This window comes from Erythrolamprus reginae, chromosome 1 (genome assembly GCF_031021105.1).
Source record: "Erythrolamprus reginae isolate rEryReg1 chromosome 1, rEryReg1.hap1, whole genome shotgun sequence".
NCBI classification, from domain to species: domain Eukaryota; kingdom Metazoa; phylum Chordata; class Lepidosauria; order Squamata; family Dipsadidae; genus Erythrolamprus; species Erythrolamprus reginae.
The window spans coordinates 418,336,334-418,359,009 of NC_091950.1; the positions used below are offsets into that span (position 1 = coordinate 418,336,334).

General features: G+C 43.4%; 1 protein-coding gene across 5 annotated transcripts in view; it reads left to right on the forward strand.

Moving 5' to 3' along the window:
• The window catches only part of MED13 (mediator complex subunit 13), a 246,874-nt gene that overhangs the window by 140,302 nt on the left and 83,896 nt on the right, over positions 1-22,676 (forward strand). For 4 of the 5 annotated variants that reach the window (XR_011557594.1, XR_011557595.1, XM_070735377.1 and 1 more), the window contains exons 10-14: positions 11,702-11,909; positions 12,383-12,449; positions 13,920-14,047; positions 17,428-17,518; positions 22,384-22,598. Coding sequence is in view for 3 of the 5 variants with exons in the window: in XM_070735377.1 (XP_070591478.1) it covers positions 11,702-11,909; positions 12,383-12,449; positions 13,920-14,047; positions 17,428-17,518; positions 22,384-22,598 (709 nt within the window). In the remaining 2 variants the exon portion in view is untranslated. The remainder of the gene's footprint in view (positions 1-11,701; positions 11,910-12,382; positions 12,450-13,919; positions 14,048-17,427; positions 17,519-22,383; positions 22,599-22,676) is intronic. The other variant, XM_070735378.1, reaches the window with a different exon arrangement.

Sequence of the window (22,676 nt, forward strand, 5' to 3'; positions counted from 1 at the left end):
ACTCTCCTCTTCCTATGAAGAGCTTCTATCTTTCCCCAAACCAGATGAACCTGTCAAGATTCTTCACTCGGCAGCGGCTGTGCCAGGCGAGGCGGAGGAAGTCCTCCGTCCAGAGGACAAGCGCATCGAGCAAATGCTCAAAAGAGGATTCTCCGCTGATTCCTGGGCCATTAAAAGTTCTGCAGCGGCCTCCTTCTTCTCCAGAGCCATGCTGCTGTGGCTTCGCCAACTTCAACAGCACATTCCTCCCGATGACTTGAGAGGTCAACAAGACTTCAACAAGGTCTTTGCAGCTGCCCAGTACGTGGCTGATGCCACCTTGCAATCTACTAGATTTTCTGCTAAGTCTATTGCAGCTTCTACAACGGCAAGAAGACTCCTATGGATTCGCCCTTGGCAAGCGGGAGTTCGCCAAAAGTGGCAGTTATCCCAGGGCCCCTTAAAGCGCGACCTTCTCTTCGGTGACCTTCTGGATCCACTCCTCACGGAGACCACGGATAAGAAGAAGGTTTTGGGCCCAACCACGAAAAAGGTTACCAAAACGCAGTCCTTTCGTCGCCCAGGGCGCCAGCAAGATCAAGCGGCTTCCTATCAGAGATCTCCAGGTCAGTATTCCCCCCGCTTTCGTTCCCAAGGTAGGAACTCCAGGGGTAGAGGGTTTCGCTTCCAAAGGGGAGCTTCCTCTAACAGGGCTTCAAAGAAACCTAGATGGTAATCTTTCCTCCATTCCCATAGGGGGTCGCCTAGCTCATTTCGCTTCAAATTGGCGTCTCTCCTCCAAGGACCCTTGGGTCATTGACACTGTTCAAACAGGTCTTCTTTTAGAATTTATTTCTCCTCCCCCTAAACGTTTTATTTCCTGCCCTTCTCCCAGGTCATCCTCAGATTGTAACCGTATGGAGGAGGCCATTTCTCATCTATTGTCCATTAGAGCCATTCAACCGGTCCCTTCCGGTCAGAAGGGCCTAGGTTTTTACTCCATTCTATTTATGGTTCCAAAGTCCTCCGGAGGTTGGAGAGCCATTTTGGATTTAAAGAAACTAAACCTATTCATCAAATATAGGAAGTTTAAGATGCACTCCTTGTCTTCTATTTTGGCCGCCATTCACTCGGGAGATTTCATGGTCTCCTTAGACCTCACTGAGGCCTACCTTCACATTCCTATAGCCAAATGCCACAGAAAATTTTTACGTTTTTCCTTTCAAGGCAGGCATTTCCAGTATAGGGCGATGCCATTTGGCCTTTCCTCGGCCCCTCGGGTCTTTACAAAGCTCTTGGGGTCCCTGGCGGCCTATATCCGGGCGTCTCCCATCCACATTTTATGTTATCTTGATGATATTTTAATTCATGGGAACTCCCTAGAGAGAGTGAAATCAGACCTTTCTGTCACCATGTCAGTCCTTCAGGACCATGGGTTTTCCATCAACTTTGAAAAAAGCCACCTCCAACCTTCCACTTCCATTCCGCACCTGGGATCCATTATTGATTCAAAATCTTCCCAGGTTTTTCTCTCTCCCGAGAGAAAACTCAGTATAGTGGAGTTAATTTCTAACATTTTATCTAATCCTTCAGTATCCATAGTTACTCTATCTTCCCTTTTGGGGAAGATGGTGTCATGCATAGGCATCATTCCCTGGGCTCGCCTTCATGCTAGGGAACTCCAGTGGCTTCTGTTGCCTTTTCAGAGATCGGGGCACAGCAACTCAAATCGACGCATTGTCATCCCACTGAGTGTTCGCAGATCCTTCAAGTGGTGGAAGTCTCCGGCCATGGACAAAGGATCCCCGTTCAGGTGCCCGGATCAATTTGTCATCACCACAGATGCCAGTCTATCGGGATGGGGCGCCCACGCCCAGGGGATGATAGCCCAGGGCACGTGGTCCCCGGAGGAAGCTTCCAGGCCAATCAATTGGCTAGAGTTAAGAGCCGTTTCCCTGGCTCTGAAGCATTTCTCTCCTCGCATTCCCAACCGGCACGTTCTCATTCTCACCGACAACATTGCCACAAAAAGCCATATCTGCAGACAGGGAGGCACGAGATCCAAGGCTCTCATGAGGGAGGCCCTCAAGTTGGGCCTTTGGGCGGAAAAACATCTCCAGTCGCTCCTAGCCGATCACATCTCGGGGAGTCTCAACGTCCAGGCGGATTGGCTATCCCGAGCAACGATAGACCCAGGAGAGTGGAACCTCCATCAAGACCTGTTCCATCAAATCACCCTCAGATTCGGCCTACCAGTTCTGGATCTCTTCGCGACCAATGCGAACGCCCAACTCCCTCGCTTCTATTCCAGATTTCCATCCCCGGGAGCGGAAGCAATCAATGCCCTCCGGAGTCCATGGCCTCCAGGCCTACTCTACGCATTTCCTCCAATTCCAATCCTCCCGGACGTGATTCACAAGGTCCTCACCGAGAGGGCCCGAGTAATCTTAATCGCCCCTCATTGGCCCCGCCGGCCCTGGTTCGCGGATCTCCAACAGCTGTCCGTCCAGGACCCTTGGCGACTCCCCGTTTCGGGGGATATGCTGCGGCAGGGGGCCTCTTTCCATCCAGACCCGGAGTGGTTCCACCTCACCGCTTGGCTGTTATCAGGAGAGATTTAGAACTGCGTGGGCATGACCCCGATTCAGTGGAGGTCATTTTAAAGGCCAGAAGGGGCTCAACCAATCGAATCTACGACCACACGTGGTCCAAGTTTCACCAGTGGTGTCTACAGGAAGGTCTCTCCCCTCTGTGCATCCCCATTCACAGAATCATTTCCTTCCTTATGCAAGGCTTCCATAAAGGACTGTCCACCAGCACCCTCCGGCGTCATCTGGCAGCCATTTCATCTGTCCTAGGGGGTCCCCGCAGACAGCCTCTCCGATCCCTCCCTGAAGTTCAGGAATTCCTCAAGGGCATAGCCAACCTCAGACCTTCCAAGGTCCACAGGTATCCATCCTGGGATTTGCCACGGGTTCTCCATTCCCTCACGCAGGCACCATACGAACCCCTAAAATCGGCGTCCCTCAGGTACCTATCCTTTAAGGTAGCTTTCCTGGTGGCTATTACCTCTGCCCGACGCATTTCGGAGCTGGCTGCCCTCTCAATCAGGCAGGACCTTTGCCAATTCCATCAGGACAAGGTAGTCTTGCGACTGGACCCCACCTTCTTACCCAAGGTCAGTTCCATGTTCCACAGATCTCAGGATATTGTCCTACCTTCCTTCTGCCTCCAACGAGACCATCCCTTGGCAATTAGATGGCACACCCTGGATCTCACCAGAGCGCTGAGAATATATATCCAACGCACAGGACCCTTTCGGAGGTCAGAAGCACTTTTTGTAGCCTATCATCCCAGAGTCATGGGGGCCAAAGTGTCTTCAACAGTAATAGGCCGTTGGATCAGAGGGACTATATCTAAGGCCTATGAGTCGGTCTCCCTCTCAGTTCCAAGGAACATCACTGCGCATTCCACCAGGAGCGCAGCCACCTCGGCCGCTTGGGCGACTCAAGCCCCGTTGGAGGAGGTCTGCAAAGCAGCCACTTGGGCCTCGCCAAATTCCTTCATCAGGCACTACAAAATTGATTCTTATGCTTCAGCGGACGCTGCCTTCGGCAGAAGGGTACTCCAATCCGTTATCTCTCACGATAGCAAGCTAATCCCACCCTAGGGACCATCTATTGGGTATGTCCCATGTGACTGCTGGACCCGCTCCTTCAGTACGGAGAATAGGCGTTGATTGCTTACCTGAACGCCTCTTCTCGTACGGTGAGCGGGTACAGCAGTCACTTCCCGCCCTTGTATGTGTCTTCTTTACCTTTCTATACCTTTCTTCCTCTAACAATGAGAGTTGAACACTACAGAGCTTCACAACTGAGCCTAGTCTATGGATTCGCGAATTCTGGGGAAGGGGCGGATCCGGCAAGCTTTTTTAATACTAGGCTCAGTTCCACCGGATTGGACATGAGCAACCCATGTGACTGCTGTACCCGCTCACCGTACGAGAAGAGGCGTTCAGGTAAGCAATCAACGCCTATTTTCCTCGGGTGCTGAAAGAGCGTGTGTGCGATGCACAAGTGCCCACACCCATAATTCAATGCCTGGGAAGGGTGAAAAACAGCTTCCCCTGCTCCCCGGAGGCCCTTTGGAGTCCAGAAATGGCCTGTCCCCCCAGTAAGCTTGTGTTTCTCCCTCCCCAGGCTCCAAAGCCTTCCCTGAAGCCAGGGGAGGGTAAAAACGCCCTCCACATTTCCCTGGAGGCTTTCTGGAAGCCAAAAATGCCCTCCCAGAGCCTCTGTGCAAGCCAAAAATCAGCTGGCTGGCCCACACATACATTTTGGAACTGAGCTAGGGCAACGGCTCGCGTGCCAGCAGATACGGCTCCGCATGCCACCTCTGGCACTGATGCCATAGGTTTGCCATCACTGGTATAGGAAATGCAGTGAGGTTCTTCTCCACATTTGTTTAGTTTCAAAGCTGAAACAAAAACTGATAGATGCTATGTCCAATTCTCCTAATGCAGTGTTAGTGTAGAACCTTCTGGCCTTCAGCCAATAAACCTGGATTGGACCTGATAGAAGAGAATATTTGTAACTCAGAGTCCCAAAGGGGCTTTTTCAAGAGGCAAGTGGACTTTCTGGTTTTTCTTTGAAGATGTTTTTCTTTGAAGAAGCTTCTTGGATGAGAAGTGAAACGTCTTCAAGGAAAAAACAGACAATCCCAGCGACCAATAAGGTCCCACAGAGTTGGCCTTCTCCGGGTCCCGTCGACTAAACAATGTCGTTTGGCGGGCCCCAGGGGAAGAGCCTTCTCTGTGGCGGCCCCAGCCCTCTGGAACCAACTCCCCCCCGGAGATTAGAACTGCCCCCACCCTTCCTGTCTTTTGTAAACTATTCAAGACTCACTTATACCGCCAGGCATGGGGGAGTTCAGACACCTTTCCCCCAGGCTTTTTAATACTTTGTTTTATGTTTGGTATGAATGTGCTGTTTGGTTTTTTAAATAATGATAGGGTTTTATATGTTTTTAATATTAGATTTGTTCCACTGCTATATTGTTTTTATTACTGTTGTGAGCCGCCCCGAGTCTTTGGAGAGGGGCAGCATACAAATCTAATTAATAATAATAATAATCATAATCATAATCATCATCATCATCATCTAGTTGTCTCTTGGAAAAAAAACACTTTTGGGACAACCATAGTCTGTACAGTTGTGGTTCCGAGATCGAACTCTGGATCCTTGGTGCTTTCTGAGTGCTAGTTCATAATCAGTGCTAAGCCTGATGATGTTACCTTGTTGGGTAGTGAAACGTCTCCAGGAAACCCACCAAGCTCAGAGAGCACTAAGGACCCCACAAACCTAGATTGTTTCTGGTGGGGCAGTGGAATTAGGCCCCCAACACCCAATCTTCTTAGAGTGGTCCTCCAGAAAAACCAAAGGACTGACTGTAATATAGTATTTGAATACAGACTCATTTTCAATATTGCCTTTAATCCTGTTTGTATTAACTGAGAATGTTTGATGTTGTGATCCAGGGATGGGTTTCTTTTACCTTCCCTACCTGTTCAGAAGTGTGTGCATTGTGTCAGAAGTGTTGCTACACTCATGCTCATGCACCCACATCCCATCCGGGTACTGACCCTCTGCGCATGCGCAGAAGCCTTTGCACATGTGCAGAGGGTTATTTGCCAGCTGCTTTAGAAACATAGAAACATAGAAGACAGGCGGCAGAAAAAGACCTCATGGTCCATCTAGTTCCAAGCATCTACTTCTCTTCTGAAGTTTTTGCTAACACAGAACTGCCAATGCAATACTCAGATTGAGGATTCCTTTTCCCCAAGTGCATTATTTTACATTTGGAAACATTAAACTGCAGTTTCCATTGCTTTGACCATTTATCTAGTAAAGCTAAATCATTTACCATATTACAGACCCCTCCAGGAATATCAACCCTATTGCACACTTTAGAGTCATTGGCAAATAGGCAAACCTTCCCTACCAAACCGTCCCCTATGTCACTCACTAATATATTAAAAAGAATAGGACCCAGAACAGACCCTTGTGGCACACCGCTTGTAACCTGTCTCTGCTCAGAATACTCGCCATTAACAATAACTCTCTGATGTCTACGCTTCAGCCAGCTGCAAATGCATTAAACTATCCAGGGATTAATTCCAATCTTCACTAATTTATCTATCAGCTCTTTATGTGGAACCGTATTAAAGGCTTTGCTGAAGTCCAGATAGGCAACATCCATGGCACCACCTTGATCCAAAACCTTTGTGACATAGTCAAAGAAATCAATGAGCTTTCAAGCAGTGGCACCTGGAGAACCAGTAGCAACCCGGCCTTCGCTACCAGTTCGGCGACTATGGCCGAATTTCCACCACCGGTTCTTGCGAACTGGTAGCAACTCACCATTGTTGTGATTATAAGACAGCAGAAGGGGATGCTCAACTTTTTTCCAATCAATAGCATAGTTTTATACACTCTTCTCAGACCAGGTCACTTGGGGAATAATTGTGTCCCAGTGTGGAAATTCTGTGTTAATTACACTGTAATCTGCTAAAATGCGGAGATCAGTCAGTCTTCCAACAGGTTTCAGTGCTGATTCCCAAGCTGTATGATACACATCACAATTCTTTAGTAGCTTTATTAACACAAATGGAGATAGATTTTTATTTGAATACTAGCTGCTGAAAAGGAACAGAGGGGAAAAAAGGCTACTCAACGTTCTCCCTAATCATTTTGTAAGAATAGAATCATAACTAGGATGGCTGTTTGTAAAAGAATGGATATTGATGCAGAAAAATTACTGTGGCTACATTGGAGGAAATGTTTGTAAACCCAAGGTTTTGTGTTATTCAAATACAGGTAGTCCTTGGCTTACAACAATTAGAAACATAGAAACATAGAGGACAGAAAAAGACCTCATGGTCCATCTAGTCTGCCCTTATACTATTTCCTGTATTTTATCTTAGGTGGATATATATTTATCCCAGGCATGTTTAAATTCAGTTACTGTGGATTTACCAACCATGTCTGCTGGAAGTTTGTTCCAAGCATCTACTACTCTTTCAGTAAAATAATATTTTCTCACGTTACTTCTAATCTTTCCCCCAACTAACCTCAGATTCTGTCCCTTGTTCGTGTGTTCACTTTCCTATTAAAAACACTTCTCTCCTAAACCTTATTTAACCCTCTAACATATTTAAATGTTTCGATCATGCCCCCCCTTTCCCTTCTGTCTTCCAGACTATACAGATTGAGTTCATTAAGTCTTTCCTGATACGTTTTATACTTAAGACCTTCCACCATTCTTGTAGCCCGTCTTTGGACCCGTTCAATTTTGTCAATATCTTTTTGTAGGTGAGGTCTCCAGAACTGAACACAGTATTCCAAATGTGGTCTCACCAGCATTCTATATAACGGGATCATAATCTCTTCCTGCTTGTTATACCTCTAGCTATGTAGCCAAGTATTCTACTTGCTTTCCCTACTGCCTGACTGCACTGTTCTCCCATTTTGAGTCTGTCAGAAATCACTACCCCTAAATCCTTCTCTTCTGAAGTTTTTGCTAACACAGAACTGCCAATACAATACTCAGATTGAGGATTCCTTTTGCCCAAGTGCATTATTTTACATTTGGAAACATTAAACTGCAGTTTCCATTGCTTTGACCACTTACCTAGTAAAGCTAAATCATTTGCCAAATTACAGACGCCTCCAGGAATATCAACCCTATTAGAATCATCGGCAAATAGGCAAACCTTCCCTACCAAACCTTCCCCTATGTCACTCACAAACGTATTAAAAACAATAGGACCCAGAACAGACCCTTGTGGCACACTGCTTGTAACCAGGCTCTGCTCAGAATACTCGCCATTAACAACAACCCTCTGACAATTCATTTAGTTACTGTTCAAAGTTACAACGACATTTTAAAAAGTGAGTTATGACCATTTCTCATACTTACAAACTGTTGCAGCATCCCCACGGTCACATGATCAAAATCCAGACCCTTGGCAAACTGACTCATACCTATGAAAATTGAAGTGTCCTGGTGTCATGTGATCACCTTTTGCAATCTTCTGATAAACAACTGTCACTAACAACTGCCTTAACAACTGTTGTAATAAAGGTTGTAAAATGTGGCCAAATTCACTTAATCACTGCGCAGACATAAAAAAACTTGAAACAATCTTCCTCCTCACATATGTTGCCAAAGAATATTGCCTAATATTCTCACGGAAGACTTACACACCTATATAGAGGTTAAAGTGTTTTTAATTCTAATGTGAGAGGATTAATATGGTATATTACTTAAACAGCCAGATCATTAAAAATAGACCCATAATTCTTGCTTAGGATAGTAGACTTAGAGTGAGCTATCTTAACTAGAAACATAGAAGTCTGACAGCAGAAAAAGACCTCATGGTCCATCTAGTCTGCCCTTATACTATTTTCTGTATTTTATCTTAGGATGGATATATGTTTATCCCAGGCAATGTTTAAATTCAGTTACTGTGGATTTATCTACCACGTCTGCTGGAAGTTTGTTCCAAGGATCTACTACTCTTTCAGTAAAATAATATTTTCTCATGTTGCTTTTGATCTTTTCAACTAACTTCAGATTGTGTTCCCTTGTTCTTGTGTTCACTTTCCTATTAAAAACACTTCCCTCCTGGACCTTATTTAACCCTTTAACATATTTAAATGTTTCGATCATGTGCCCCCTTTTCCTTCTGTCCTCCAGACTATACAGATTGAGTTCATTCCGTCTTTCCTGATACGTTTTATGCTTAAGACCTTCCACCATTCTTGTAGCCCGTCTTTGGACCCGTTCAATTTTGTCAATCTCTTTTTGTAGGTGAGGTCTCCAGAACTGAACACAGTATTCCAAATGTGGTCTCACCAGCACTCTATATAGCGGGATCATAATCTCCCTCTTCCTGCTTGTTATACCTCTAGCTATGCAGCCAAGCATCCTACTAACTAACCCATTTTCTGCAGGGTGATAAACTGCTTCACATTATTGCAGCTGCTTGGAGAAAAGATAGATACAACTGAACAGAATTACAGAATTGGAAGGGACCTTGGAGGTCTTCTAATCCAACCCCCTGCTCAAGCAGGGGTCCCTATATCAGTGATGGTGAACATTTTTTGGTTTGCCTATCAAAGGCAGGCGGCCGGGGGGGGTCACCCATAATTCCACCCCCCTCCACCCCATGTATGCACATATGACACCTCCCTTCCTGACATGTGATGGCATGCCTGTTTTCCCTTTCCTCAGGGAAGGGTGAAAACGGCTTTCCACACCACCCCTGGAAATCCTTCAGACCCTGGAATTCAATTCAATTCAATTTATTAGATTTGTATGCCGCCCCTCTCCGAAGACTCGGGGTGGCTCACAACAATAATAAAAGCAATATTCCAGTGAAAACAAATATAATATTAAAAAGCACGTAAAACCCTATCATATTTAAAAAGCAAACAACACATACATCCCCAAACATAAATATAAAAAAGCCTGGGGGAAAGGTGTCTCAACTCCCCCGTGCCTGGTGGTATAGATGGGTCTTGAGTAATTTACGAAAGACAAGGAATGTGGGGGCAGTTCTAATCTCCGGGGAGGAGTTCATTCCAGAGGGCTGGGGCTGCCACATTGAAGGCTCTTCCCCTGGGGCCTGCCAAACGACATTGTTTAGTCGACGGGACCCGGAGAAGGCCAACTCTGTGGGACCTTATCAGTCGCTGGGATTCGTGCGGTAGCAGGCGGTTCCGGAGGTACTCTAGTCCAATGCCATACAGGGCTTTAAAGGTCATAACCAACACTTTGAATTTTCACCGGAAACTGTTCGGCAGCCAATGCAGACCACGGAGTGTTGCAGAAACGTGGGCGAATCTAGGAAGCATTCTGTTTGCCAACTTCCAGTTGAACCGGAAGTTTGTTTGTTTGTTTTTGCCGCCCCCCCCCCCCCCAAGCCTTCAGAGCCTGCTCCCTCAGGGCCAATTAAGAAAAAATCCACATGGACTAATTTTGGAATTACTAACCTAATAAGGTGAATTTGGAAGGAGTCACAGTGAGGAAAGGTTGTGCTGCCATGAGGTGTCTCTGTTAGAGGCGAGTCAGAAAAAACTGGGCCTGTGGGCGGTTCTAGCAATTTTATACTTCTCTGACTCCAACACGCCTCTGACGAGCGAGTACAACCCATCCTGACTGTCGACTCCTCCACCAAGAGAAAGAGCGTATCAGGTGAGTCAATGCTCACTCTAGGAACCTAGGGAGGGCGAAAATGTTCCTCCTCCCCTCTGGAGGCCAGAAATGGCCCGTTTCGAGTTATATAGTCAAGATATATTATACAAATCTAAATAATAAATAAATAAATAAATAAATATATTATATCGGTGAGCATGCGCCAGACCTGAGCTCGGAGGTCCACTGATATGGGTCCATGTGTTCGGAAACTTCAGATCGTGCAGAATGCAGCTGCGAGAGCAATCTTGGGTTTTCCCAAATATGCCCATGTTACTCCAACACTCCGCAGTCTGCATTGGTTGCCGATCAGTTTCCGGTCACAATTCAAAGTGTTGGTTATGACCTATAAAGCCCTTCATGGCACCGGACCAGATTATCTCAGGGACCGCCTTCTGCCGCACGAATCCCAGCGACCAGTTAGGTCCCACAGAGTTGGCCTTCTCCAGGTCCCGTCAACCAAACAATGTCGCTTGGCGGGACCCAGAGGAAGAGCCTTCTCTGTGGCGGCCCTGACCCTCTGGAACCAACTCCCCCCAGAGATTAGAATTGCCCTCCTTGCCTTTCGTAAGCTGCTTAAAACCCACCTCTGTCGTCAGGCATGGGGGAACTAAGATACACTTTCCCCCTAGGCCTTCACAATTTTATGTATGGTATGTTTGTAAGTATGATTCGTTTTTTATATAATGGGTTTTTAACTGTCTTTTAGTATTGGATTATGTTGTACTGTTTTACTGCTGTTGTTAGCCGCCCCGAGTCTGCGGAGAGGGGCGGCATACAAATCCAATAAATAATAATAATAATAATAATTATGGCATGCGTGCCATAGGTTTGCCATCATGGCCCTATACCAATGATGGCAAATCTATGTCACGGATGCCACAGGTGGCACGTGGAGCCATATCTGCTGGCACATGAGCTCAGCTCCAACGTGCATGTGTGCGCCAGCCAGCTGATTTTTGGCTTGCACAGAGGCTCTGGGAGGGTGTTTCTGGCTTCCAGAGTGCCTCTGGGGGGATGCAGGAAGGAATTTATACCCTCCCCTGGCTCCAGAAAACGCTTTGAAACCTGGGAGGGTGAAACACGAGCCTACTGGGCACACCAGAAATTGGGAAACAGGCCTTTTCCAGCCTCCATAGGGTTTCCAGGGGCGGGAGAAACTGTTTTTGCCCTCCCCAGGCATTGAATTATGGACGTGGGCATTCGTGCATACACGATAGCGCGCATGCACACTCTTTTGGCACCCGAGGGGAAAAGGGTTCGCCATCACTGCTCTATACCATTTCAGACAAATTGGATGCCTATTCTTTTTTTCTAAAGCCTCCAGCAATGGGGCACCTATAACTTCTGAAAGCAAGCAGTTCCACATTGCGTCTTCTCTTGCCTTTGTAACTGGCTAATCACAGACGGATTTTGGATTTTCAATTTCTACGCCTTATAATTCTGTCTTTTTCTTTTCCCATAGATTAATGTTGCAATATCGAAAACCTCTCAAGGTCTCTGATGAATTGGTACAGCAGTACCAGAGCAAGAACCAATACCTAGCGGCTATAGTAGCTGACCAGGAACTTGAAATGGACCCATATGCATTTGTTGATGGAGATGAAGAGTTCCCATTTCCTGATAAAAAGGACAGGCCAAACAATGACCGAGAAATTGGGAAAAAACATAAGGTAAGTGGGGGGGGAAAATCAGGATATAAACCAGTAGAGTAAACATTAATATCAAGGATCTAGGCTTTGGGGGAGGGGGGATTATAATGTGATGGATTACACAGAGCGTGGATTTGATTTAAATCAAGTCAGGCATTTAAATCACTAGCAAAATGGCTTGATTTGAATCAACTCAATTTAAATCATAATTTTTAAAGAGCAACTATCATCTCTGTCCTGCAGCAGCTCCTCCTCTGACCTGCTTTTTAACTTTGAATATACCATAGCTGAGAGAGCAGAGTAAATTGTCTCAAAGATCTTCATGTAAAAAAGATATTGATACAGCAGCTCTTTCAAGGGAATCAACTGTCAATGATCAAGGCAGTGCTCTGCTAAGTGGCCGATTTCTGTGAATGGCAGAATCTAATTGGGTTTTTTTGGGTCATCACATACCCCTCTTTCACATGCGCCACTGACTGCTACCTTTTTCACAGCCTGACGATGGAACATCCAGCGTTAGAGAAGATGCCATGTCACTTTTCAGCCCTTCAGTCAAACAAGGTAACGTCTCTTAGTTTTTAGATAAATGCTTAGCTGGTTCATTGTAAAAGAAATAAATCCATCTCTTAAGAGTAACAGGATTATACAGGTGGTCTTCAATTTATGTTGTTAAATGTGACCTTTGTTAAGTGAGTTTCCCCCACTTTACAATCTTTGTTGACACCGTTGTTAAGTGATGTGGCAGTTATTAAGTTAGTAAATGGTTGTTAAGTGAATCTGGCTTCCCCATAGACTTTGCTGGTCAGAAGGTCCCAAAAGGGATCACAGCAACCATCATTAATATATATACACATACATACATACATACATACATACATACATACATACATACATACATACATACATACATACAAACAAATATAAATAAGTATGAATTAGTTGTCAGGCATCTGAATTTTAAACAATGCAGTCAAAAGAGGAGCAGAGATAGATGCAAACATTTCGTATTGACTCATCAGAGCCTTGGTGGCACAGTGATTAAGAGTGCAGTACTGCAGGCTACTTCAGCTAACTGCTGGCTGTAGTTCACCAGTTCAAATCTCACCAGGCTCAAGGTTGACTCAGCCTTCCATCCTTCCGAGATGGGTAAAATGAGAACCCAGATTGTTGCGGGTGATATGCTGACTCTGTAAATCGCTTAGAGAGGGCTGCAAAGTCCGGTGAAGGTGTCTATATGTCTAAGTCTACGGAGAGGGGCGGCATACAAATCTAATAAATAAAATAAAATAAAATAAAATAAATAAATAAAGTGCAATAGTGTTATTGCTATTACAAAAACATGGTTAAATTTTGACCTGAATTTTGATCATAGGGTTGCTGCAAAGGTTGTAACTGTGAAAAATGATCATAAGTCACATTTTTCATTTTGCTGTTGTAACTTTGCATAGTCACTAAACGAACTGTTGTAAGTCGCGGATTACCTGTATCTATTCATTTGGCAGTAGAGCCTCTAATGAAATGACAGCCTGCAGTGGAAATGTTATAACTTAGATAATACCTCCGGAACCGCCTTCTACCGCACGAATCCCAGTGGCCGATAAGGTCCCACAGAGTTGGCCTTCTCCGGGTCCCGTCGACCAAACAATGTCGTTTGGTGGGCCCCAGGGGAAGAGCCTTCTCTGTGGTGGCCCTGGCCCTCTGGAATCAACTCCCCCCGGAGATTAGAACAGCCCCCACCCTCCTTGTCTTTCGCAAGTTACTCAAGACCCACCTATATCGCCAGGCATGGGGGAATTAAGACATCTCCCCCAGGCTTTCTTATATTTTATGTTTGGTATGTATGTGTTGTATGGTTTTTAAATTGTTGGGGTTTTTTAATGTATTTTTATTGTTCCATTGTTATACTGTTTTTATTGTTGTTGTGAGCCGCCCCAAGTCTTCGGAGAGGGGCGGCATACAAATCTAATAAATTGAATTGAATTGAATTGAATAATGCCTAACAGTGAGACTTTGACTTTGGCCTTCTTTCAGCAATAGGTGCACAACATAATCCCCCTCACAATCGCACGGCTTCAATTAGCTTGTTCCATGAAAACGACCTGGTTGTCTCCTATACTGATCTTGACAATCTCTTCAACTCTGATGAAGATGAGCTAACAGTAAGTAGCTTTTGAAGGTTGTTGGGAGCCTTAGGGTAGTGTGATAAATGGTGATCTGTTGCTGCTGCCATAGGGAGCGGAGTGGGATTTTTATGGTTGTCCCAAAAGTGCTTTTTTTCAAGGGCCAACTTTGACTTTCTGGGGGTTTTTTTGAAGACATTTCGCTTCTCATCCAAGAATCTTTTTCTTCAGCTCTGACTGCATTGGACCAGAATATCTCCGGGACCGCCTCCTGCCGCACGAATCCCAGCGACCGATTAGGTCCCACAGAATGGGCCTTCTCCGGGTCCCGTCAACTAAACAATGTCGGTTGGCGGGCCCCAGGGGAAGAGCCTTCTCTGTGGTGGCCCCAACTCTCTGGAACCAGCTCCCCCCAGAGATTAGAACTGCCCCTACCCTCCTTGCCTTTCGTAAACTCCTTAAAACCCACCTTTGTCGCCAGGCATAGGGGAACTGAAATATCTCCCCTGGCCCTATACAATTTATATATGGTATGCTTGTGTGTATGTCTGTTTAATAATGGGGTTTTTAAAATATTTTAAATTGTAAATTTATTAGATTTGTTATAAACTGTTTTTTATTGTGTTGTGAGCCGCCCTGAGTCTACGGAGAGGGGCAGCATACAAATCTAATAAACATAAACACACATGTTGGGGAATGGAAGGATTTGTATTCTTTTAGAGAGATTTGCTGCCTTCGAAAAAGTGCCCTTTGTCTTTTAAATGCAGACGGACTGCTGTCCTGGTGGATTTGTTCTGCTATGTCTTTATGTCTTTTTTATATGGTGGATTTTTAAATGTTGCAAACTGGCAACAATGTGTGATTTAGGTGGCTTCATTTATTTAATAATATCTATCGATCAGAATACAGTTGGAAAGGGACCTTTGAGGTCTTCTAGTCCAACCCCATGCTCAAGCACACCATTTCAGACCAATGGTTGTCCAGTCTATTGATGGAAGCCCTTCCACTGGTTTATTGTCCTCACTGTAAGGAAATGTATTCATTTTTCATTCATTTATTAGACTTGTATGCCGCCCCTCTCCGGAGACTCGGGGCGGCTCACAACAGTGATAAAAACAGTACATAATGACAAATCTAATAATTAAAATCTAAAATAACCATAGTACATTTAAAAGTCTAAAAACAAGAAACCCCAATATATAAAAACATACATACAATCCTATCATACACAAATACTACATAGGCAGGGGGAGATGTCTCAGTTCCCCCACACTTGGCGACAGAGGTGGGTTTTGAGGAGTTTACGAAAGGCAAGGAGGGTGGGGGCAGTCCTAATCTCTGGAGGGAGCTGATTCCAGAGGGTCGGAGCCACCACAGAGAAGGCCTTTTATTTATTTATTTTATTTATTTATTTTGTCCAATACACAATGAGGGTTTTAGTGGGTATATATCTATATACACATAGTAAAATACATGATGAAGGTTATAGAGGAGATACTCAATAGTAAAATATATCTAAGAAATAATAGAAAAGAAGATAAAGTAATATAACATATCAATGAAAGAATAGAAGAAGAGATATAGGAATAGAAGAAAGGTATGGGAATATAGGAAAGATATAGGAATAGAAGAAAGGTATGGGTCCCGCCAGATGGCATTGTTTAGTCGACGGGACCCGGAGAAGACCAACTCTGTGGGACCTAACCGGTCGCTGGGATTCGTGCGGCAGAAGGCGGTCTCGCAGATATCCTGGTCCTGTGCCATGAAGGGCTTTATAGGTGATGACCAACACTTTGAATTGTGACCGGAAACTGATCGGCAACCAATGCAGACTGCGGAGTGTTGGAGTAATATGGGCATATTTGGGAAAGTCCATAATTGCTCTCGCAGCTGCATTCTGCACGATCTGAAGTTTCCGAACACTTTTCAAAGGTAGCCCCATGTAGAGAGCGCTACAGTAGTCGAACCTTGAGGTGATGAGGGCATGAGTGACTGTGAGCAGTGACTCCCGGTCCAAATGTATCCCTTAGTGCAGTGTTTCCCAACCTTGACAACTTGAAGATATTTGGACTTCAACTCCCAGAATTCCCCAGCCAGCGAATGCTGGCTGGGGAATTCTGGGAGTTGAAGTCCAAATATCTTCAAGTTGCCAAGGTTGGGAAACACAGCCTTAATGTACTAGATTACTTCTGTCCTTGATTAGTTTCTATCCCTAAGTGACTCTTCTGGTGAAGTTGATGCTGCTGAGGAAAAAACATCCCTTTAGATGGCCAATTGTTTCCAACTGATTTACTTCACCACTAATCATACGATCCTCCACACATCTTAATTAATGACATGCGGTCCTGAGGAAGTTGCTGATGAATCCTCTGTTTTACTCTCAAATTTAATGGCCATACAAAAGCAATTACCCAGATGTTGCCAAAAAAACATATGCAGATAATTGAAGCTTTTAATGTATGATGTGATTTGGATGATATTCTATTTTATTAGCTCAGCTGTTTGCTTGCATTTAAAAAAAAGGATTAATTATTTTTCTTTTCTTTTTTAAAAAAAATGGCCCAATGTTACAATTTGGAACTTATGCCCCTGGGTTGTTTATTTTTATTTTTTAATTTTTTTAATTAGTAATACAATTAAATTGATTGAGTGTTGAATTCTAATATTGCATGATCACTTGCCCCCAAAGTTCCTGTAGCTTCAACATCATTTTATTGCAGATTTCATAATACAGTGTTCCCTTGCTTTTCGCGGGTTCGAACTTCACGGATAGCCTATAGCACGGTTTAAAAGATATATTGATTAAAAAATACTTCACGGGGTTTTTTTCTATACCATGGTTTTTCCTGCCCGATGACGTCATACGTCATCGCCAAACTAATAATTTTTGCAAATAAGTAACAAAAAAATAATTATTGTTAATATATAATTATGTTTATAAATATCAGGATCACTAAGTGTCTTATTCAATGGTGAGTACCAGTAATAATGGTGAGTAAATGGTTGTTAAGGGAATGGGAAATGGTAATTTAGGGGTTTAAAGTGTTAAGGGAAGGCTTGTGATACTGTCCATAGCCAAAAATGGTGTACAGTATTTACTTCCGCATCTCTACTTCGCGGAAATTCGACTTTCGCGGGCGGCCTCGGAACGCATCCCCCGCAAAAATCGAGGGAACACTGTATTTCGATTCATTCTTATCTTTGAGTTCCAGAGTCAATTTACCCATTTCAGCACAAGACAATATCTTATTCAATTCTTCTGAGGGGATCTCTTCGTTTTTCTACTTTTGTGCAAAAGCCAATTGTGCAGCCATTTGAATATGTAACATTAGATATATTGTTCCCTTGTTATATTTATCCTTTGTAATGCCCCGTAAGAAAAGTTCTGGGATGTTTATTTTTCGTTCTTTCATTCCTAGCCGGGATCTAAAAGAATATTGAATGGAACAGATGACAGGTCTAACTGCAAAGAGTCAAAAACTGGAAACCTGGATCCATTGTCATGCATAAGTAAGTTACTTTCTTCTAGTGTTACAGATTTTCTTGGGTTATCTTTGTGGTTTGATAGTTGTTCTGTCGAGCTCTCTGGTAGACTCCTCCCAAAAATGCACAGATACAATTTCAGACACACACACGTTTGAAAATTCAAAACAATGTTCTTTATACCGAAAAATGCAAATAAACCAAGCCCTCTTTTGGTATAGCAAAGAGCCCTCGTCTCCAAACAAACTGGTAATTTGTACAAGTCCCTTATCAGTTCTGTGATACTTAGCTTGCAGCTGTGAGGCAATTCACAGTCCTTCTTCTTTCACAAAGTGAAACACACTTTGCTCTGGTTTAGTTTCAAAGCGGGGAAAAATCAGCACACAAAAGGTCAAAGTCAGCAAAGCAGGCACGAAACACAATGATCAGATAATCCTCCACAATGGCCAAACCCACAGGCTGCTATTTATAGCAGCCTCACTAATGACCACAGCCCCACCCAACCACAGGTGGCCTCATTTTCTTTGATAATAATCTCACAGTTGCTGTTGCCTATGCATCGCTCTCCTCATGCGTGGCTGTATCATTAACTCTTGTTCTGAATCCAAGGAGGAGCTAGAGAATTGATCTCCTTCTGAGCTGTCTGCCACACTCTCCTCCTCCCTGTCACTCATGTCTTCTTGGTCAGAGGAGCCTTCCTCAGCAGATTCCACCGGGGGGCAAAACAGGCCTGCAGCACGTGGATGTCTCCCCCACATCCACAGTCCTTGGGGCAGGAACTGGGCCAGAGTTAACCACAACAGTACCTAAGCACATAGAAAGTAAAATTTTCAACCATCTAAGACAGGGTTGTCGAGCTGGCCATGCTCCCCCGTTCCTGCCCTAAGGTTAACCACAACCCTGATGTGGCCCTAATGAAATCAAGTTTGACACTCCTGATCTAAAGAAGTAAATTCCAGTCTTAGAGATGAACATTTTGGGATGAACATCCTTCGAAGGGTGTGGGAGAATGAACGGATGTCCAGAAAAATTGCAGACTACAGGAAAAATTGAGATACAGGCAACGCAGACTCATCCCCAATAACCTGCATCTATCTTCAACAGTGAAGGGACACAGGGCAGGAAACATCCTGCAGAAAGCACAGCTCCAACTTCTCAATGAAATAATAGGAGAGATTAATTTTACAATTGAGATTTTGAAAGAAAAAGTGGAACACGAACTCTGAGAGCGGAAATCACTTATTTATTTATTTATTGGATTTGTATGCCGCCCCTCTCCGCAGACTCGGGGCGGCTAACAACAGCAATAAAACAGCATGTAATAATAATCCAATACTAAAACAGTTAAAAACCCTTATTATAAAACCAAACATATGTACAGACATACCATGCATAAAATTGTAAAGGCCTAGGGGGAAAGATGATCTCAATTCCCCCATGCCTGGCGGCAGAGGTGGGTTTTAAGCAGCTTACAAAAGGCAAGGAGGGTGGGGGCAATTCTAATCTCTGGGGGGAGTTGGTTCCAGAGGGCCGGGGCCGCCACAGAGAAGGCTCTTTCCCTGGGTCCCGCCAAGCGACATTGTTTAGTTGACGGGACCTGGAGAAGACCCAAAAGGAATATTGGAGGAGGTCCGAGGATTTACAAAGATGTCACAACTAGTATAACACAACATAAAAAGAGCCAAAAATGACAGAAAGGCAGATTTTCTACCTACACTTTAGACAAGAAAACCAAAAGTCTGCGTAGATGGGCGGCATACAAATCTAAATAATAAATAAATAAATAAATAAATAAAAGAACCAACCCTTCTGAAGAACCAACTGAAGAAACCTTTTGACTTAGAAGCAAAACATCTTTAAGGAAAAATGAACTCTAGTTGCCCTTTGAAAAAACACTTATGGGACAATATTAGATAAAGTATTGCTGAAATGGCAAGCAACAAACCACAGATTCATAGAGGGTGGAGCAAAAACAAGATGAAGACTCAAAATTTTGCAAGACTCGAAGAGGTGGACTTAAATTTCCTAACTTTAAATTATATTATTTGAGCAAGCTCTGGATAACAGAATGGATAAAATTCTCCAAATAGTAGAATGTCAATGACAAAAGTAACCAACAGACTTCAGAAGTAGCTACAGTACAAAGAAACAGAAAAAGAAAAGAATTTGTTAGGATATATTATGAGACAAAACTTGTTAAAGCTTTGGAGTCTTCTGTGGGAATAAGCATAAGTCTCCATCAATTATTTTTTATGTAAATGATAACTACAGCAAGTTTTAGGTATTTATTCAAATATGGCATATTCAGCTTCAAAAAACAGTCTAAGGACACGGCAAAATTTGCTTAATAAAGATGAGAATTTACAATAGTTAATGTATTTATACATTTGCTTAATAAAAATAGGAATTTAGCATAGTTAATAAATTACAAATTGCTGAAAGAATAGCAAATGACCTCAAAACTTAAGAAGGGGCCCTGAGAAGGATGACAGAATTCAAAGCACTTATACGAGTCAAGAACATTTCCTAGGAAATACAGTATTTATAAATTTCTACTGAACTATGTCATGGAGATGGAACAAATTAAAAATTGATGCAAAACTTCAAGGAAGTAATTACAGTGGAACAATGGGAAAAGCTGTGAAAAAATCAATAACATTCACTCAAGCTATAATTTGAGGCAAAATTGATATAAAATGTTTTAAAGAGGGTATGCAACTCAATGATTGCCCAGATGGACAAATCATGTATAATAAATGCTAGAAATGCCATATATTTTTGCAGGACCACCACATTGATAAAATATTCTTTTGAACATTTTATTACATGGGTTCGTGCAAAAATATCTATGTGGATTTGGAAGGAAATATAACAAAATATACAGAAATTTGGCCTCAAACCGTAAACATTCCTATTAGGAATACTGTAATTACAGGGTGTATAAATGAAAAGTATCATAACTTACTAAAATATATGATGACAGCAGCAAGAATAAATTATGCTCTGCCCTGGAAAAATGAAATTTGGTTCTTGATACAAGCTTTGGAGACTAAAATGACCAAAAAAATCCCGATGCTGTTTGGAAAAAGCACCTTTGGAATTTCTAGAGTTAAAAGAATAATTAAATGCTTTTAAAGCCCTACATGGCTTTGGACCAGACTACCTCCGGAACCGCCTGCTACCGCACGAATCCCAGCGACCGATAGGGTCCCACAGAGTTGGCCGTCTCCGGGTCCCGTTGACTAAACAATGTCGTTTGGCGGGCCCCAGGGGAAGAGCTTCTCTGTGGCGGCCCCGGCCCTCTGGAACCAACTCCCCCCGGAGATTAGAATTGCCCCCATCCTCCCTGTCTTTCGTAAACTACTCAAGACTCATTTATACCGTCAGGCATGGAGGAGTTGAGATATTCCTTCCCCCTAGGCCATTACAAGTTATGCATAGTATGTCTGTGTGTATGTTTGGTTTTATAATAAGGGTTTTTATTATTGGATTATCACGTGCTGTTTTTATCATTGGTGTTAGCTGCCCCGAGTCTACAGAGAGGGGCGGCATACAAATCCAATGAATAATAATAATAATAATAATAATAATAATAATAATAATAATAATAATAAAAAAAGTGACAACATGAAATGATTTAAACAGATATGAACCACAATTCCCAATGTTTAATCTTCAGTGCAAAAGACAAATATTTAGTGATTAGTGGTTGTGGGAAATGAAAGGGAGGAAACTTCTTTCATAACATTTTTATCATGTTTCATTTTTTTATTTCCCTATAATTGTAAGTTGCTCAGTGTCACCTGGTGGTGAGATGGGTGTCAAATGCATGGAAAGAGAGAAGGGAAGGGGAGGGAGGGAGGGAGGAAGATTCTTGACTTCTGTCCAATTTTTGGTTAAGCTTATGTAATATTTTTTTTTTTTTAAAAAAGACAAGTAATTATTTATCCCATCTATTCTGATGATCCCACTAGAGATGAGGGAGCACTATTGTGGGTTTGTGGAATTTAATGCTATTTGTGAGCAAGCTTGCAGATTGGCTAAGTCACTGATGGCGAACCTATGGCACGGGTGCCACAGGTGGCAATCGGAGCCTTATCTGCTGGCATGTGAGCCATTGCCCTAGCTCAGCTCCAACATGCATGTGTGTGCTGGCCAGTTAGAAACATAGAAACATAGAAGACTGACGGCAGAAAAAGACCTCATGATCCGTGTAGTCTGCCCTTATACTATTTTCTGTATTTTATCTTAGGATGGATCTATGTTTATCCAAGGCATGTTTAAATTCAGTTACTGTGGATTTACCAACCACGTCTGCTGGGAGTTTGTTCCAAGGATCTACTCTTTCAGTTGATTTTGGGTTTGCACAGAGGCTCTGGGAGGGTGTTTTTGGCTTCCAGAGATCCTCTGGGGGGGGAGGGGAGGACATTTTTATCCTCCCCCAGCTCCATGGATGCCTTTGGAGCCTGGGGAGTGCAAAACACAAGCCTACTAGACCCACCAGAAGTTGGGAAATAGGCTATTTCTGGGCTCTGGGGGGTAAGCTGTTTTTGCACTCCCTAGGCATTGAATTATGGGTGTGGGCACTTGCGCATGTGCGATAGCATCCACACACTCTCTTTCGGCACCCGAGGGAAAAAAGGTTCGCCATTCCTGGGCTGTGTAACCATTGGAAGATGTAGAAGCCCTAAAAAGGCTGATTCAAAAATGTCTGTGCTTTAGCTTTGCAAAACTTTCTTTAGAAAATTAATATATGTTAGTAGGTCTCTGTTTCTTTTAAATATAAGACAAAAGAGTACGAGACGCAGAATGGTAATTTCGCATTGTACTGTTTTAGTAGTCTGTCACGTGGAAGGGAAAATAACATGTTAAATAACTTGAATCTCAACCAGGTACAGCTGATCTTCATAAAATGTATCCCACGCCACCATCCTTGGAGCAACACATTATGGGATTTTCTCCTATGAATATGAACAATAAGGAGTACGGCAGCATGGACACCACACCCGGAGGAACGATCCTCGAAGGAAACGGTGTTACTGGTGGCCTTCAGTTCAGGATTGAACTGGAGGAGGGATTCTGTAGTCCAAAACCTGCAGAAATAAAGGTTTGGAAATTCCTTTGGATGTTCTTGAATGTTAGATATGTTGTTTTGATTGACCTACCAAAATGATAGAGGACAATT